The sequence below is a fragment of the Equus asinus genome, chromosome 3 (assembly GCF_041296235.1).
Source record: "Equus asinus isolate D_3611 breed Donkey chromosome 3, EquAss-T2T_v2, whole genome shotgun sequence".
In the NCBI taxonomy this organism is placed as follows: domain Eukaryota; kingdom Metazoa; phylum Chordata; class Mammalia; order Perissodactyla; family Equidae; genus Equus; species Equus asinus.
The window spans coordinates 52491290-52510432 of NC_091792.1; the positions used below are offsets into that span (position 1 = coordinate 52491290).

Sequence of the window (19143 nt, forward strand, 5' to 3'; positions counted from 1 at the left end):
ACCCCAAAAATATTCAACATGAGTTCATACTGATCCCTCCAATTTCAATCCAACATCTCAGAATTCTTTCCAGCCTCCCATTTTCTATCTTTGTAACTACTTTCTCCAACAAATGAGAGACATAAATTTACTTACGTGCTCAATCTATTTTCTTAATAGCTTAGCAGAAGTAATCTGACAGTCTTGCTGGTCATCTCAGAATACAAATTCCAAGAACATTCCTCACTAAATATGCCATGTTCTTAGGCACAGGTAGGCACTCCTCCAGGGCTATAACACAGGGTTCAACCCTTCTCTCTCCATCAGTGTGCAGTGGGTCCCACTGACTTACTCTGAGCCAGGGGACAGAGGGGAGGAGCCTAACATTTGTTGTCTGTAGCTCTATTAATTGCTAAGAGAGGAGTGTTGAAATCTCACGACATGTTAGTGAGACTTGATAATTTCTTCCTGTAGAAAGTTCTTTTTATGTCTTCAGACTATTTTACTATATACATACAAGATTACTTTATATATCTTGAGACTATTTTATTACATACATACAAGATTAGAATTATTATATTAGATTTTCCAGGTAAATTAACATATTAATCATTCTGTAGCAATTCTCTTCATCTTCTATGACTTTTCTCTGTATATCTAGTTTTTCTGACATTATAGAGCTACCCTACTATTTTGTAGTGTTGAGACACAAGTCCCTATGGATCTCCTGTGTTTCTGTACATCATGGGAACAGAGGCATTGACAGCCTTTTGTTTTGTATTATCTATTCAGTTTTGTTTGTATAGTAAATACCCTTGCAAGATAGAGACAATGTCTCCTTCCGGAAGACCAGGCAGATTTGTTTGTTTCCCAGTAAAATAAAGATAATGTCTTCTCACAGGGAAAAGTTTCAGGAAGCTTGTCTACAGCCCATTATAAAATACCCATATATCCTTAGCTGTGACACAAACCCAATGTGTGTGGAACATCCAATTGGGCCACTCTGCATTGCCCCTGTGGGGAAAGAAGAGCTGACATAAACATAAAAATTATGCTGCTTGTGTTATAAGTAATAAATTCTTTTGTCTCTGACCCAGGAGGCTCATGTCTTCTGCCTGCATTCATGAAACTGTGGCATTTACTTGCCAGTAGGGTAAAAATCTCAAATCCTTCATAGTTCTTGACTTTTTTTTAGCAATAAGGATGTGATGCTGGCACAGATATGGCTTTCTAGAAGTGAAGGGACACCAAGCCCCATGGACCAGATTAGAAGATATGAGAAGATTTCCTATGATCCAGTAGTGAATGCTCTCACCTAAGTCATGAGCCAAAGGTATTGTAAGGTTCACCCACTGTTTTACCTGCTACTGAAAATTTCAAGCCTGAGTAGCAAGGGGTAAGATTGACCGAAACTGTCTAAATACTGCTTTGGTTAATGCTCACGAGCCTCCAGGCAGGAGGAGGAAGGGGTATTATCTTGACAACAAGATCAAGGTTTCCTTATTTCTAAATGAGACAGAAGGCCATGAACATTGATCCAAACGTACTGAAGAACTTTGGGTAGAGGAGAGGCTCAAGCTTTTATGTCTGTGTTGGATATAGACACTCAAGTCACCACCATGTCAGCTTCTATTGGGGCTCAACCACTGGATTCAACTCATGGGGCTTAGGCAGGATTTACAATATGGAAGGTAAGCCAACATGACCTTTCTCATGGGGCTTTTTGGACAAACTCAATGGATATTGTTATTGCTTCTCCATCTGAATGGATAGTAGGTATTGATGTGCTATGTGTTTGTACTTCACTGTCTGGTAAGTGCTAGAGAAGATCTCCCTTATCCAAAAAAGAGCCAAGAGCCACATGTTAAGTTTTCAAGAGGGAAAAATTTCACCATTTGCCACCAGTGGGTGTTTATAACCTCTAATGTCCAAAGCTTTCCCTATAAGGATGCAGCTGTGTTGGTTGGAAAGTCAGAGGATTGAGACCCAATGATGCTGACTGCAGTGTTATTCCACCTCTGCCAGCAGGAAGAGCTGATAAACCAACAAAATCCAGGGGCCTGTCTGCTAACTAGTTTCTTAAAATTATCTGGGTAGATTCACAATACTGCCTTTCCAACACTGAAGGAAAACTGTTCTCTCTTTGGTCATCACTAAAAAAGAAGTCCCAGCAACTAAGTGGACTCTTTGGGTATTGGAAGGAGTATGTTCCTCCCTTGGACATTCTATTTGGTCATTTATATCAGGTAAACCAACAGGCTGATTTGGAAGCTGTGCTGCAAGGTGTTATACTCCCTATCTTTGGGGTTCCACAACACTAACGGACCCTTTCGGCAACAAGTCTCTCTTGACACATTTTCAGGTAATGCTGTTGCTATTCCACTTCCATCAGCTGACTCTGGCCACACCCTAATGTCATGTCCTTTGAAATAGTCTGTCATGTGTTAGACTTTTTAGACTATTTCTAGTCTGACAACAGGGCAACTTTTATCACAAAATCTACTGAACAGTGGGCTCACAGGCAAGGTATTTAATGGACCTTCCATGCGCCTCACCATCCACAAGCATCTGATATTCTAAATATTGGGATGGTCTCTTCAAAAATCTGCTCAAAAAGATTTCTGACTCTACCTCCCTCACCTTAGTAAGCCAGTTTGGTCACTGAATTTTGCTGTCTCCAGAAAGTGAACATACCCTATCAGCTGGTGCCTGAGTAGTTAACTAAAGGAAAAGAGTTTATACATACCTACTATAACCATTTAGGCTTTTTCTTTCTTTCTCCTAATAGTAACCACAGGCTGGCCTGATTGCTGTACCTTCGGGTGACAGCCTGTCCAAAAGGGATATGGGAATTCAAGCTCAATTCTGGTTCAGCCACTTGGATTCTCCTGTTGGATTAACATGGTCCAAGATCACACTGCTCTCTAGGTCTCTTGACAGTAGGCCATGCAGGCCAAGGTTAAGAACATAATGTCTGTCTCACTTTTACAAAAATGCCCTTGTCCCTCCTGGACTGGACTATAACGGATGAAATACTTAAGTGCAGAGTTTAGGAACTGATAAGAAAAAATGGAGAAATTTTAATTCTGAAATGGGGCATGCTAATTTTGTGTTTATGGAAGGAGAGCAACAACCCTAGCCCTTGGGGAGAGAACACCTTAGACCCTGAGAGACATGGTAGAGGGAGAGACATTAATGGTCTTTGGTCTTTCAGAGCCACCCCCATGTTTTTCCTCCTCAAGAAAACTACTCTTGTGTCTTTAAACATTTCACACATTAAAAATATTCTATAGGGGCCGGCCCTGTGGTGTAGTGGTTAAGTTCACACACTCTGCTTCAGCAGCCTGGGGTTCATGGATTCAGATCCCGAGTGTGGACCTACACACCACTCATCAAGCCACGCTGTGGCGGCATCCTACAAACAAAATAGAGGAAGGCTGGCACAGATGTTAGCTCAGGGACAATCTTCCTCAAGCAAAAAGAGGAAGATTGGCAACAGATGTTAGCTCACCGCCAATTTTCCTCAACAACAACAACAAATATTTTACATAGTGGCAGTATGTTTTGATTTACCTAGTTATTTATCTGACAATTTTAGTATTTTAAGTATTGAAACCTAAATCTGATTTTGTTCTTAATTGTTTGCATTGTTCACTGTTGCTCATGTTGACTTTTCTCATTTTGTTTGTTGATTTATTTGTATTCTATTAGTGTATATCTTCTATTTGTAATGTTTATTTATTTGTATGTGAGCAAAGTGTTGGCAGAATAAAATCTGGGGAATCATTAGAAGTTTGTATTCCTTATACTTTTCTAGAGAAAAGGTTTATGTTGGGGCTTCCAAGTGTTGGGGGTATGAATACATGGAACTCCTTAAATTTACTTCTCATCCTGGAGCTTCCATGACCTCTGCTCTGAGGTAGTGTAATCCAAAACCCCAGATCCACGAGAGAATAGATTCAAAGGTATAAATATTATGCCATAATAATGGTATTATTACCCAAAGCTAGTTCAGAGATAAATAGGTTACTTTTTGAATTCTTAGGTCCTAATGACAGGTACTTCCCTGCTTTCTATTCCCTGGGGGCACAGCTGTTTAGAGGATCTTCCAATTCATCTACATCACTATGTTTTCACATGAAGCCTACTCCGTCATTCTTTCACAAGGCACTCATCTTCATGTTTCTTCATTCTAGCTATTGACAATTTTTTCCCCCAGTTTCTCTATTAGAGTTAACTTACCTCTTGTTTAAGTTAGCGTTTGTTTAATCGGCTTGCTTCAGAGGCAAGAGCATACTTAATCCATTGCCTATTCACATAACAAGGCTAATTTCCTTGATAGAGGGCAGCTAGGGTGGAGGGACGCTAGAGGACATTGAAACATACAGTGATCACAGAGCATATGCAGAGAGATTGTGGGAAAATACGTAATTAGCCCATGTATTCACTGAAAAGGATATGACAGCCATGTACCACTGTGTTTATTCCATATCTGTATGATTATAAATTTATATACATATAAGTAGATATTATATATGATGTATTTGTTTTCTCTTTGCTTAGAAAATTATTTTTCATCTATTAACTTTAAAACTACTTTCCTATATTAATATTATCCACATTATTAATATATTATTTATAAGCATAATTATACATATATATTGTACTACAATTTATTATATTATTTACCTTTATAAGACTCATAATTTTATTCATATTTATATTACCATTAGCCTTGTTATTTACTAGCTTTGTGGCCTTATGAACATATTTAATATCTTTATGCTTCAGATTCCTTATCTTTAAAATATTAGTGTATGTTATATGTCTCATAGTGTTGTTATGAGGTGTAGGTTAATTAATATACAAATTAATACATTAAATTAATTAATTAATATATTAAGAGAGCAATGATTAACACATAATAGGCATTCACTAAGCGTTAGCTTTTTAAAAATCTTTTCTTTGTTGGCATGAGTTGTGCGACTTTGACAGAAGAGACACACACACACACACAGCTTTTCCAAAGGTGCTGTGGGTACACTGATTCTGAACTACCTAGAAACTTTTGGAATATCTCAGCTGGAATACCTTCTACCAGCTGGGTAAGAATGGCACACGCTAACGTTATCTTTACACATGGGTAACCTATTTATCTTGTTATAATCTAAGTTTTTGAAGAGTTGGAATACATATATGGCTTCTTTAAATCTCTCCTATTGCCTTGCATGGTTCCTTCTTCTTGATAAAGTGATGAATAATTGATGTTACAAAGGACATGATTAGAGTAACATCCACACGTGATAAATGCATCAATCAGGAACTTACTGGCAAGTTTTACTGCACAGAACAGCACAGTGGTGAACTCTATGAGATCTAAGCTGGGCTCCAATTCCGTACTTACCTGCTTTATGGCTGCTAATTGCTTCCTTTTCCTTATCTACAAATTGCGGATCACTATAGAATCTGTCTTATAGGGTTGTTTTAAAGATGAAATTAGCACACATAAAATACTTAGAAGATTACTTGACATTATTGCTCAATTATTTTAGCAATTACTGCCAATACTACTTTTATAGCTACAGCTAATATATGCCTACTACTACTGCGACTGTATTTCTCTTAAGGAACATGGATATTTCAAGCATGTTCTAACTAGCCCCTTAGAAATGCTTACTATGTGGAATATTCATAAAATACAAGTTCCTTTTATCAAAAAAGCAAAGATTATATTATCTTAGAAGGAAAAGTTAACATGAAAACTCCACAAGTGAATATATGCAGTATTTTCCTTTTTTTAATAGATAGTAACAGATTACAGGCACCAAAATTGTATGTTGTATTCTACAATGGCTGCAGAAAACCTGATTAACATTAGCTTAAGCTTTATTCAGGGTTTTATTTTTTCACAAACAAAAATTTATACATAATTTTGTGCCTAATGGTAAAATACTGAACGCTTTCCTCCTAAATTTAGATTAGGCAAACAGGGACATTGAGCATTGCACTGAAAGTCTTAACCAGAACAATAAGGCAAGAAAAAGAAATAAAATGCATAAAAAGAAAGAAAGGAAGGAGTAAATTTGCCTTTATTCATAAAGAATGATAATATATGTAGAAAATTCTGAGACATCTACTAAACACTACTATGAAAAAGTAAATTTAGTGAGGTGTTAATATATGAGGTCAGTATAAAAAAATGGATTATATGACAATATACTAGTACAAAGGAATAAAAAGTGAAAGTACTGGGCCAACCCCCATGACTGAGTGGTTAAAAGTTCCATGCATTCAGCTTCAGTGGCCCAGGTTGGCAGGTTCGGATCCTGGGCATGGAACTAATCTACTCACCAGCTATGCTGTGGTGGTGTACCACATACAAAAAAATAGAGGAAGAGTGGCACAGATGTTAGCTCACGACTAACATTCCTCAAGCAAAATAAATAAATAAATAAATAAATAAATAAATAATAAAAGTACCAATTAAATTTTTAATAGCATTAATAAAAATGTTACTTAGCAATACATTTAACTAAAAACATTACAGATCCTTATACCAAAAACTACACAGCATTAATTAATTAAATCTAACTAAATGAAAAGATGTACCAAGTGTATGGATTTGAAGATTTAGTATTGTTATCAATTCTCCTCAAATTTATTTATAGATTCAACAAAATCTGAATCATTATTCTAGCTGATCTTCTGTAGAAATTGACAAACTAATCCTAAAACTCATATGGAAATGCAGAGGGCAAATGCCAAGGAAATATTAAAAAGGCAGAACAAAGTCAGACTTAAAGCGCCTGAATTCAAAACTTAACCTAAAGATACAGCAAATGGCTAGCATGGTACGAGCCTCAAGACAGATGAATAACTCACTGGAACAAAATAGAGCAGAAACAGATCCACACTTTCAGGACGATTTCACTTTTGACAGACACCAAAGCAATCCAATGGGGCAAACGGCTACAAACGATGCGACAACTGGCTGGCTATATTAAAAAGGGATATTCAACCCTCCCCTCTTACCATATTCAGAAATTAACCAACACGTATCTATCATATACCTAAACTTAAAAGTTAAAACGTTAAAGCTTCTAGAAGAAAACATAAAAGATTGTCTTCTGCAAGAAATTATAACCATAGAAAATGGACAAATTAAACTTATTTATCATGTGAAATCTCTAAGAATATAATTTTTAAAAATGGCTCTGAAATCATAGGCTTCAAACCAGTAACAAACAAGCAGCTCTGTAAATTTAAGGCCACACATTGCAATCTTTATTTAGTGATTCAAATAAATGCAATCATCGCATTAATTATATCTGTAATGTAAAAACATTGAAGGGCAACTAATTAAAAAAGTGTTTCTGCCCCAAATTCAAATTTTAAAAAAGGAAAATTAATTTAGAGAATGGAATCTGGACTTAGCTGGGTGACGCTGGGCAAAATTGCTTAACTTCTCTGTGCATCGGTGTTCTTGGCTATAAAAGGGGGATTAATAATGAGTTAGTGACACAGTATCCATCACAAAAAAAGACCTAAATAAATGCTTGGTTAATAAACGTATGCACGTGTGTGTATGAGATTATGAAAGTTAATGTAGCGAAAAATTCATGGGTTACCATACTGTAAGATCCATACACAAGTTATAGTAGTGGTGGACGAAAAAGAGACACATGGGCCTCAGACTCATTAACGCACCATGCCTCATCCCCACAGCTAAGCCACTGGCATTAAGCTGTGGGAAACAATGATTAGAGCATTAGAAGAATCCCCTAGAATATAGGACCTAGCAGTTGCGGTAAAGTAGCGAGATTGCAGCCTAAGTATTCTGGGGCAAGGACCCCATGTTCTCCTGGATGCCTCTATCCAAAGGTGCTGCAGTCACTGTTCAAGTCCACGACTGTCAAGGTATCGAGAAAAAACAGAAGCAGAAGATGACAAGGGAGTTTAACACTGTCAAATACTTCATTTCCATCCAATAAGAAAATATTTTGGAATAATCACTGAATTTGGTATTTACTGAATTGCTGTAAATGTGGTCTAACGGTTTTGGTGATGGGATGGGAGGAGAAGCCAGTTTTTGGTGTGTGGTGGAGTGATTGGCAAAGCAGTAAGTGAAACAAGTAGTGAAGACCAGTGGATCAAAACTTACAGATTTAGATTTGATTGATTATTGATATTTCAAAGTAAAGTGTGTTAAAAACATAAATTTGCCAAATCTTCATTTCCTATGGAATTACATTAAAAATAAAGAAATTAATAAAACTACAAAAATCCTGTAATATCAACAGAGTTTTGTGAAAGACCATTTTAACACCGTCACTCATACAAAAGTAAGGCTATAATCTCAAAAATACATCAATATATAAATTTAGAAATTAGTGAAACGTTTGTCCTTAACTCGTGAATGGCAGCCACCAATACACAAAACTCAAGTGTTTTGAACAAGCCAAAAAAGTAAGTCTATGTCGGTGTCAAAGTTAAGGACAAAGAGACATAAAATAACCCATAAAGCAAATTCCTGGAGAAGGAGGGACAGGTATTTAGAGTATGGATGGAGATGAGAGCATGAACCCTCCAAATGCAGTGTGCTCACTTAATAACTTCAACAAGCTATCTTCCAAAGATAATTATGGCTCTAAAGCGTATTATACTGGAAGACTAAAATTAAGATGAAGTTAAATTTCTTCAATATAATACAAGTTGCAGAAAAATTATTTAGTCAGTGAAACACTTTAGAAGCAAGGCAAAGGTCCATCGCCACAGCAATGAGATACTGCACTACTTATAATTGAAAAGGTGGAAGAATTCTTTGAATATTTAACAATAGAAGCAGTTAGTTTGCTATAACAATCCTGTTATAGAAATGGCATGTAGTTTTCATGTTTAAACTTAATTTTCTTATTTCTCCCTTTCTTTTTTGAAAAACAAAAATCATTCATCACTATAGATTGTTTCCCTTACCTTTCTGTGTACATTTAAATACACTAATAGTGAATTCGTTTATTATAAAACACTAAAATGATCAACACATTATACTCAATACATATAAAATATTCTGAGGAGAAAATGAATCCAGGATTGAAGGAAAAAAGAATTAGAATTTACTTTTACTCCATATTTTCCTAGAAAATATTTAAACATTATGATAATTCAGTGATTATTTCTAATTCTTCAAATTTAACCAAAAAATATCATATTTCACCTTTACTTGGTAATTCTATTTAACCCAAACATGTAATATTTACAGAAAAGGAGTGCATTAATTAGTTTCTCCTGAATGAATATTTTTTGTTTGACAATAAAAAATTATACTGGAGGTTTCTCTCAATCAAGCTCCAGGGAGACAACTGATGCCCACAGCATGCTGAACATTTCAGGCTAACAAATGACTCCAAACTCTCATTACCGTCAGGTGAGTTTTATGCTTACCACCACTCCAATTTTTGGTCCCTAAAATCTGTTTAAGTAAGTTAATATCATAACTATATAACTTAATTAAATATGACTTAATATGATTAAATATCAGGGCAAAATAGAGGATTGGGTTTCCACGAAAAGAATGCTGAGTGTCTCAAACTCAACAAAGGTAAGCTATATAAAAAAGTTCACGTCTAGGGGCCAGCCCGGTGGCGTAGTGGTTGGGTTTGCGCACTCTTCTTCAGCAGCCTTGGGTTCACAGGTTTGGAACCTGGGTGCAGACCCAGCACCATTCATCAAGCCATACTGTCACCACATAAAATAGAGGAAGGTGGTTTCCCACATAACATAGAGGAAGATTGGCACAGATGTTAGCTCAGCGACAATCTCCTCTGAGCAAAATGAAGATAGGCAACAGATGTTAGCTCAGGGCCAATATTCCTCAGCAAAAACAAAAAAATTGTTCACGTCTAATAAATGTGTGTGAGATGATTCTAAAAGACTGGAAATAGAGTTGTATAAAAATTAAATAATATTCTAGCCTGAGGCTGCTTTGCAATTGTCCTTTAGTGTCTTGCTACATCTTAAATGGAAAATTTAGGAATTCACTTTTTTCCCAATAACTGAAGCCAGCAGAGCATATATTTTGTGCAACATATACCCAAGGGGGTAAGAATCAAGAGCACTGGAAGCTAAATCAATATAAAGAGAAGAAAGCTTTTGTGACAATTAGAATCCCCCTCAAATAGATACTTATCTCACAGAACAGGATATCTCATCAGGGACTTGCGTGTTATGTAGAAGTTTGTCCTAGATGTCCTATTGAGTTCCTTTGAAATCTGAGATTTTATGATAGAGTTCACTCATATTCTTTCTTTTAATGCTCAGTGCTTTAATAAGAGCTTATCCCAGTCAATAATTCTGATAATATGTTGGAGTTGTAATCTTGATCAACTTGGCATACCCAAGCCAAAACCAAACCTAGCCTATGTTGAAAAGCAGTTCAAATAGAAGCAGCACATGTATATTTCTTTCTTTTTCTTTTTTTTAGATGATTGGCCCTGAGCTAACATCTGCTGCCAATCTTCCTCTTCTTTTTTCCTCCCCAAAGCCCCAGTACACAGTTGTATATCCTACTTATAGGTCATTCTAGTTCCTCTATGTGGGATACCACCACAGCATGGCTTGATGAGCACTGTGTAGGTCTGCACCCAGGATCTGAATGGGCAAACTCCAGGTGCAGAAGCGGAGTGTGCAAACTTAGCCACTTGGCCACAGGGCCGGCCCTGGTATATCTATTTCTGACCGATCTTCCAACATAAAATTATCTCAGCTCAAAGCATTCAGAAGAAGGTACCTAGGTTAATTAAATACTAAATACTGATAGATACAACACATCAAAATGGTGAAGTGTAAAAAATTTTCTACTTTTGAAAATATATGCATAGCTACTAGAATTAATAACTATTATTAAGAGAAAGTAACAGAATGCCTTAAATATGGAAAAAATTAAAGAAAGATTAAAACTCTATAGTAGACTATTGAAACTTAAAACGGAATTTTCTCAAATTGCAACAAAAAGTAAATGTCCCCTTTAATGCTTCCCCTTTAATGCTAACGTTATCATTCTGTTTTATTAAAAAAACCTCCAAAAATCTCATATTTAAGAATTCAAAAGCAATAATTTGGGACTGGCCCCGTGGCCGAATGGTTAAGTTCTCGCGCTCCGCTGCAGGCGGCCCAGTGTTTCGTTGGTTCGAATCCTGGCGCGGACATGGCACTGCTCATCAGACCACGCTGAGGCGGCGTCCCACATGCCACAACTAGAAGAACCCACAACGAAGAATACACAACTATGTACCGGGGGGCTTTGGGGAGAAAAAGGAAAAAATAAAATCTTTTAAAAAAAAAAAGCAATAATTTGAAGGGTACAACAGTGGTTCTTAACCATGGCTACACATAAAAATAACCTGGGGAGCTTTTAACATTCAGATTCACAGAGCCCCATCCCAAACCAATTTAAGTAGCATCTTGGCAGCCAGAGTTGGGCACTCTAGTGTAAAATGGATAAGCTTTCTATTTGCCGTCCCTCAAGATATACACACACACACACACACATACAAATTTCTTATAAACAGTGCTCATTCCTAAGGATTTCACCATTATTTAGTTCAACTGCCAAGCATTGCATGACTAAAAAGGATAAAAAAGAGTTCAAATCATCCAATGTTGTCCCCAGAGTATTTATGTTATGTATGCCCTGCTGAGTTCTAAAATATTAATATTATTTATTGACTTCTGCTCAGCAAATGCAGTATACAATTTACACAAGTCAGTGACAAATATATCCATGGTCTAATATAGATGCTTTACTGGAGAACAATTCCTAGTTTCTTACTGAAGCTTGAAAATACAATCAAAATAGACTTTGCCTGGAGTAAAGAAACAAAGACTTTCACCTTTTCTGTCAATTTCAGGAATGATTACCTCTCAAATAACTTTGAACAGACTTACGTTTTGATTTTTCTGGCATTGCTGAATTTGAAATAATGTTTAAAACACTGGTTCTTTAAAAAGAAAGATTAAGTAGGCTTCTAAAAAGAAGTCAATCGGTTTTCTTAACAGGAAAAAAAATCAGATGTTACAAAACTACTTCCTATGAAAATTTCAAAAGTCTCAATATTTTTTCAAGTAAATCAATTTTTCCATAGTTCTCCATCTGCTCCTTTGTCTTTTTGTGTATACCTTTTTAAAATACACTGCTGAGGATTTCTAGAGAAGCTGACAAGTTCAGAACTTGAACTCTAATAAAACAATTATTCCAAAATTGGCCACATTGTATAATGACTACATTTTCTAAAATTATATCCTAGTTATGTCATTTGGCTAAAATCTTCCTTTGGATTCCTTCTGTCAACCCTCTTTCCCATCCTATCTCTCAGCCCCTGCTCCTACTATACTTGTTAATGATCTCACCTCCAATTAAGTTGTACAGTGGAAATATAATTTATAATTTCATCTCTATAAATGGAGTTGAAGGTAATGAGGAAACATTAGGGGTCTAAAATAGAACCTGTAGGATATTATTTGTAGTAGTAAAAAAAAACCAAACCCTGTGTATCCATGGAGGGGTCCCCATTACAAGAAGATAAGAAGGCCTGGAGAGAAGGACTGGGCTTCCATCCTGGATATAGGGTCCCATATCCTGCACTGATAGTACCTGGCTTCTGGTCAATCTTTATCATATCAGGATTACTCAATTGAGGGATTAGAAACTTCAAGCAAGGAGCTTCATAGACCATGCTGAGCTTGGAATTTGGAGCACATCATTATTGCGAGCTCAAAGGCCTACAAGACCCCAAAAGTTGTTTAAATCTGCCCTGTCAGAGATTGCTTAGTTTACTGACAAAATTGAGTGAGCCAAATGCCAGAAGAAAGATCCTGTGACCTCTGTGCCCATCTTCTATTTTCATCTCCTGATAAGTAATAAAATGACTTTCTCAAGAAGGCACTTGCCTCTGTGGTCTTTGTTCATGATTCAGTACATAAATAGCCTAGGGCAATCTTTTCTCTTACAAAAAAATGTTGAGGGCCTTCATTTGAATTTCAAATCCAATAAACTTCTAAAATGTACTGGTAGGGAGAGTTTAATATAAGGTCCTACCAGGCTAAGATGTCTATTTAGTTTTCATTATTTTATAGAGCTTAGCCTCACTGTTGCAAGATTAGTATTGGTCCAAAGTAAAATATCACCAAGTTAAATCAGAATCAACAGAAATGAAGTTGGTGATTTGGAATTACTAAAAGCTAATATTCACTTGAATCATGTTCTTTTTATGTCTTCCTATGTAGATAAGACATTTGTAGAAAGTGATACATATGCAAATAAATATTAAATTAATAATTCAAGTATGGAGTAATTAGAATGGTTTTATTGACCATATTATTAAGGCCATATGATTTATAAGCTGGGATTTCACAGTGCGCCCAGTAAAAAGGAGAACAACGGGGGAAACCCGATGGAATCAGAAATATATGTGAATTAATCTACTTGTAAGAGGTATATTTTGTCTTGAGAGGAAGTATGACAACTGTGTTTCTCTAAAATCATCAAACAAGGCCTCCCATATGGTCCCAACAGGTGGAAATCACTTGTGATTGCAACTTTATGTCCTGTGAGTTGTGAAAGAACTGATCATCTACTGAGAGCATCCTAGAGAGAGCCCCAAACAAGTAGGTGGCGGACTAATGCTCGCCCTCTCCAGGGCCCATGACACTCTGGATACAAATATATCAGTACCTCCAGCACATATATTTCTAATGGTGAGGAAGATACAGGGCTATCTTAGCTGAACGCCAGTAAAAATTCCAGTCTCTCTCTTGACTCAACTTGTTCAGTCATCATTTTCATCCAGTAAAATTAGGACTAAAATTTCTTTTCCATGTAGCTCTACCTATCAGTTTGAAAATTATAATCTGCATCCTTTGTTGTAATTTAACAAAGCAGTACAATTTTTTACACATCATTATCATGTGAGATTTGATAATATGAGATAGATTCATTCTTCCTTGTGCTGACAACATGAATTTTCTAAGCTTGCAAAGCTGAGGCTCTGGACCCTGGTAAATTCACCAAGATTAAGATCATGTTGAAAGGACAGTTACCCACTCTCTTTTCTTCTAGCAGTAACTAGACCACTATACGCACCTTTAAAATATTAGCAAATGGGCACATGACGGCTTCACCAAGGATGCACAGTACCTGGCAGCCAGTAAGTACTATGCATATACTTACTGATTAAATTAATCTTTCTCAATATTGTCATGCTCTTATCAAGATTAGCAATTGTAAAATGCAAGTAGAAGTTGTTGGGAAATATTTACTGCGACAAAGTATGGTTCACAAAGAGGTATACACAAAACAAAACGTTCAGATAGCCCAACATTTTCGGAACTCACTTTGTAGTAAGCAAAACAAGATATGAACTGATGTAAGGTTATTTTATAGACTTTATGTATCCTATTTAATGTGAATATTCATATAGTTCCTTAAAGAGATGTTAATATGTTTACTTATAGGGTAAGATCTCACTGGTGACACTGCATAATGTGCTACACTACCTTTCTAAAGCATATTTTTGAAAAAACCTAATGTATCTCGCCCAAAGTTTCAGGTAAGAAGTTGTTATCCTGTATTCCTTTCTGTCATAGAATCAAAGAAAACTTTTACTAGGTAAAGTACTTACAAACTCCTATATATTTGGACAATATAGGACACTAAATAAGGAGGCAGAATAATGTGGGGGGAGAGAACAGAGACACTGACTCAGAAATGACATCAAATCACGGCTTCAGCTTCAGCTAAATTTGTGAAATTTGCTCCACCTTTCTGATCCTTAGCTTTCTCATCTGTTAAAAAGGATTTTTGAAGGCTTAAATGAGGTAATATCGGAGATAACATGCGAGATTAAAGAAATAATGATATTGACAGATTGTAGCTGCTATTGTTGTTATAATAACAATAACTACTAACATTATTATATGGCATGGTAACATTTCTGACCCCTTTCACAGTAGGAACAAAGGAAACATTTGTTTTAATATCTGAGAGTTCAGAGTGTTCACAGCTTTGGCATTCCAAATTTTAAAAGCTCTGATATAGGAGAAACAAATATACATTGAATCATATTCTAAACCAGTGAGACTGCTTGCATTATTTTAAAAGTTAAATAAATTATTTGGACGACCACATTGGAGAACTAAAAGTTTTAATCACTTACTAATAAATATGTGTTATGTATTTCATACTGAATGACTATAGTTGTCTTTACCTGAGAAGAGTAGGTATGACCATCTGAACCACAAACAGGGCTGGTGTAGACCACAGGACACTGCTTGCAGGTGGATGATATGGGACCCCTCCATTGCTTATGGCCTACTCCTGCATCTTTCATGCTGTCAAAAGAAGAAAGCAACCACACTTAGTGCATTTATTTAAAAAATAAATAAACTTATAACAGCGTCATGCCTTTTCTCCATTGTCATTTCAACTCCTGAAGATAAATTAGAATCAGTAAACTGTGTCCTCATTTTCAATGTATTAATCCATGCAATGTCCTTCATTATATTTTGTTTCATATGTTAAGGTTTTCCTATAAAAAAGTGAGAATATATTCCTTAAGATTCTGCTAATCACATGTAGGCTATAGCTATATATCGTCACATGGATTTTTTTTTTTTAAAGATTGGCACCTGAGCTAACAACTATTGCAAATCTTCTCCTTCTTCTTCTTCTTTTTTTTTCCCTTCTTCTTCTCCCCAAAGTTCCCCCAGTACATAGTTGTATATCCTGGTTCTGAGTGCCTATGGTTGTGCTATGTGGGACGCTGCCTCAGAGTGGCCTAACAAGTGGTGCCATGTCCATGCCCAGGATCTGAACTGGCGAAACCTTGGGCCGCAGAAGCTGAGCACACAAACTTAACCACTCAGCACGGGGCTGGCCCCCGTCATATGGATTTTTTGTTTTAATTTATAGTTGTGACGTTTTTTTGATGGCCCCAGAAACAGAAGCAACAATTGCTCAGCAATAAAGAACTCAAACACCTGGAACCTTTTAAAGAGCCACCCCAGTATTCCATTAGGAACAGTACCAGAAAACAGACACCTAATTCAGCTGGTATACTCTACATGCCTGAAAATGAAAACAGTTTACTTTTAGAGGAAACAGCAACAAAGAACTACACTTTTCCTGCAACGACCACTATTTAGAGAACCAAATTAGTAGGTTTAGTGAGAGCAAATCCTCTTTTTATTGTGTAGAAATGCCTCAAAATAGATCCATTAGGCTTTGATCTAGAATAACTTGGGAAAACCCATTGTCTTCTGCTACCTAAGCTTAGAAGTATTTGTTTCTCCATTTTGATCAAACTGCTGACTGCTCTGCCTATTTGTGTGAACCACTTACACAGAAAGGGGTAAAGGGCTTAAAATAAGAATCAAAGCACGAGGGAACCTACACAAAAACATTTAATATTTAGAAGTCCTCTAGTAAATCTGTACTCAGTCTTAGTCCTTAATATTGTTTATAGAGAAAGCAATTTGATTTCTCTATCAGCATGAGAAAAGATGTTTTACTAGACACATTTACTTCCTTTTTGCTTTTCATTTTTTTCATGAATAAGTCAAACCTACAAAAAAGTAATCCCAAAAGACTACTAAGAAGTACAGTATTAATTTTCATTATAGGGAAAGAAATTCAAACTGTGTGTTTCAAATTTTGATAAAATTTGGACAGACATCTAGAACAGGTTTATCATCTTCTCTTCGCTCTCTTCTCATGCCTCCCGCTGCATCTCTTTCACAAAGGGTTTTCATGAAGCCCATCCTAGTTCCAAACATGTTCTCTTCATTTTAATTGTGTAAATTCTGCCAAAAGACCACTTTTAAAATCTTGCCTGGGGCTGGCCCCGTGGCCGAGTGGTTAAGTTCGCGCGCTCCGCTGCAGGCGGCCCAGTGTTTCGTTGGTTCGAGTCCTGGGCGCGGACATGGCACTGCTCCTCAGACCACGCTGAGGCAGCGTCCCACGTGCCACAACTAGAGGAACCCACAACGAAGAATGCACGGCTATGTACCGGGGGGCTTTGGGGAGAAGAAGGAAAAAATAAAATCTTTAAAAAAGAAAAAAAACAAAAATCTTGCCTGGTCACAGAGTTCATCTCATAAGAGATACAACGGGCAAAATAATCATGATGCTATTACTCATTAAACAATTGGCACAAAATTCTAATGGAAATTAAGACATTCACTGGTAAACCTGGAGCATTATTTGATATCACTTCAAGACATAAACTACAGAAATGAGAGAATTAAAAGAAATAAAATATTATATTTGCATAATTCGTTCACTTTGTTTAATCAAAACAAGGCATAAAATTATGCAAATTATTTGCTCTTCAGATACATTAGGAGAAATTATTACCAAGTTTTGGTTTCTAATCAATAAAAATTATTTACTAGAACACGATGAATATATCTTTTTTGCCTTGGAGATATATATGTACATGTCTAACTCCAACACGTCTCCTTTTTCAATTCACCTCATTCCTCTTTCCTAACATATATGACTTAAAAGCCCTAATGAAATATAGAAACAAAAACATTGTTATATTAATGATTTTCTTTTATAAATATCTTTTATGACTCAGAAGATCTTTCACATTTAATTCAAAGAGTAAATATACCGAGACCTAAAATCTTTTTAAAAATTTGAAGATTTATTAGAAATTCCTGAAACTGAAGTGAGTGAAATTACAATGGAGTTGTTAACTACGTTTTGAGGTAAAAAAAACTTTAGTTACCCTTATTCCCTTCAAAGCCAATATTGCTGAACACCAGACAACTTTGGACTCCTAAAGTACATCAATAAGAATGGTCAGGATTTGCTAAGTATAAACAGTATAATATTGTATATATTTGCATCACCATTTTAAATAATGGCTGATGCCAAAGTCTACAATTTCCTAAACCATCAGAATATTTACTTATGTTTATTTTAAAATAAATACAACAGTAGATGATAACTTAATCAGAATTCATGTTTTAATATCTATTACTCATACCATAATGCATGGAGAACCGTGACTCATGAACTTTTTACTATACTCGGTAAATGCGAAAGAAAGCACGAGGCATTTTGTCATCATAACACAGTCTTTATAGAACAGATTTTATATTTAACAAAATAGTCTAGAAAATTTGAGCCTAAATCTGAAATTCTAAATATCATAGTTTTTATGTGTTCTTAAATCATCTCAGACTGTTTGATGTAATTCACACATAAAAGTTTTTATTTCATTTTCTGTAGGAAGACAAATTACATGTGGGTACATAAAGGGCAGTATAGAACATGGTTTTTCTAGGCATGTATTCATGTTGGGATTAGGGTACAAACACAAATTGATTCCTAGGAATCTTATCGTTTGAATAAAAACGTACTTCTACAAATTCAGAAATCAGGCAACAATGTAATAACAAGAATCACTAGATATGCACAAATAAGATGTAATTCTTTATTTCAAAAATCAAAACATCTATAATTGAGAAAAAGATTTACATGTGAAAGCAAAATGAACAATATAACACGGCGGACACTTAGGGGCAAATACACTGCATTGTTAACAAGGGCTTTAGGAATTCTGAGTAATGATCATTTCTAACGGCAGTAGTTGGGCAAGACTTCGAAAACAGGGTAGCTGTATGCAGTTGCAGAGGTTGCATGCATCACAGACCATGTATATAAGGTGCCCTTCAGCATTGTGCAGTGCTCCACCTGTCCCACTGAATGTGGTGTTTCTTTTCACTCTGCTCACCACGGAAGAGATTTTTGCACCCTAGAGTCTCTTTTACCATGGTTATTCTGTGATTCAGAATTTGTTTGGTTTGGCATCAGGAATGCTTCTCAGAATTAGCGTTACTCATAATGTTGAGTATCAAAATATTTTTGTCTTCTTAGGAAAATCAGTGAAATAATGAGGCTATAACTGAAAATTTCTAACATTTAATATCTACGCATTATATACAATATGTAAACATATATAATTACACCTAAGTGGAGATTATCTTTCTTTTTCAGTTTGAATTTTAGTTATATTTTGAAGGTCCTATTTAAGGAAGAGTAATGTGTTTCTAAGTGATAGATGAAGTCATGGCAGTCAGCGTACAGACCAAGACCGGCCA

General features: G+C 35.9%; 1 protein-coding gene across 3 annotated transcripts in view; it reads right to left on the minus strand.

The window, feature by feature from the left end:
- Positions 1–19143, minus strand: part of SPOCK3 (SPARC (osteonectin), cwcv and kazal like domains proteoglycan 3) — a 468925-nt gene that overhangs the window by 152265 nt on the left and 297517 nt on the right. For all 3 annotated transcript variants that reach the window (XM_070505032.1, XM_014851442.3, XM_070505033.1), the window contains one exon: positions 15240–15363. In XM_070505032.1, the coding sequence (XP_070361133.1) occupies positions 15240–15363 (124 nt within the window). The remainder of the gene's footprint in view (positions 1–15239; positions 15364–19143) is intronic.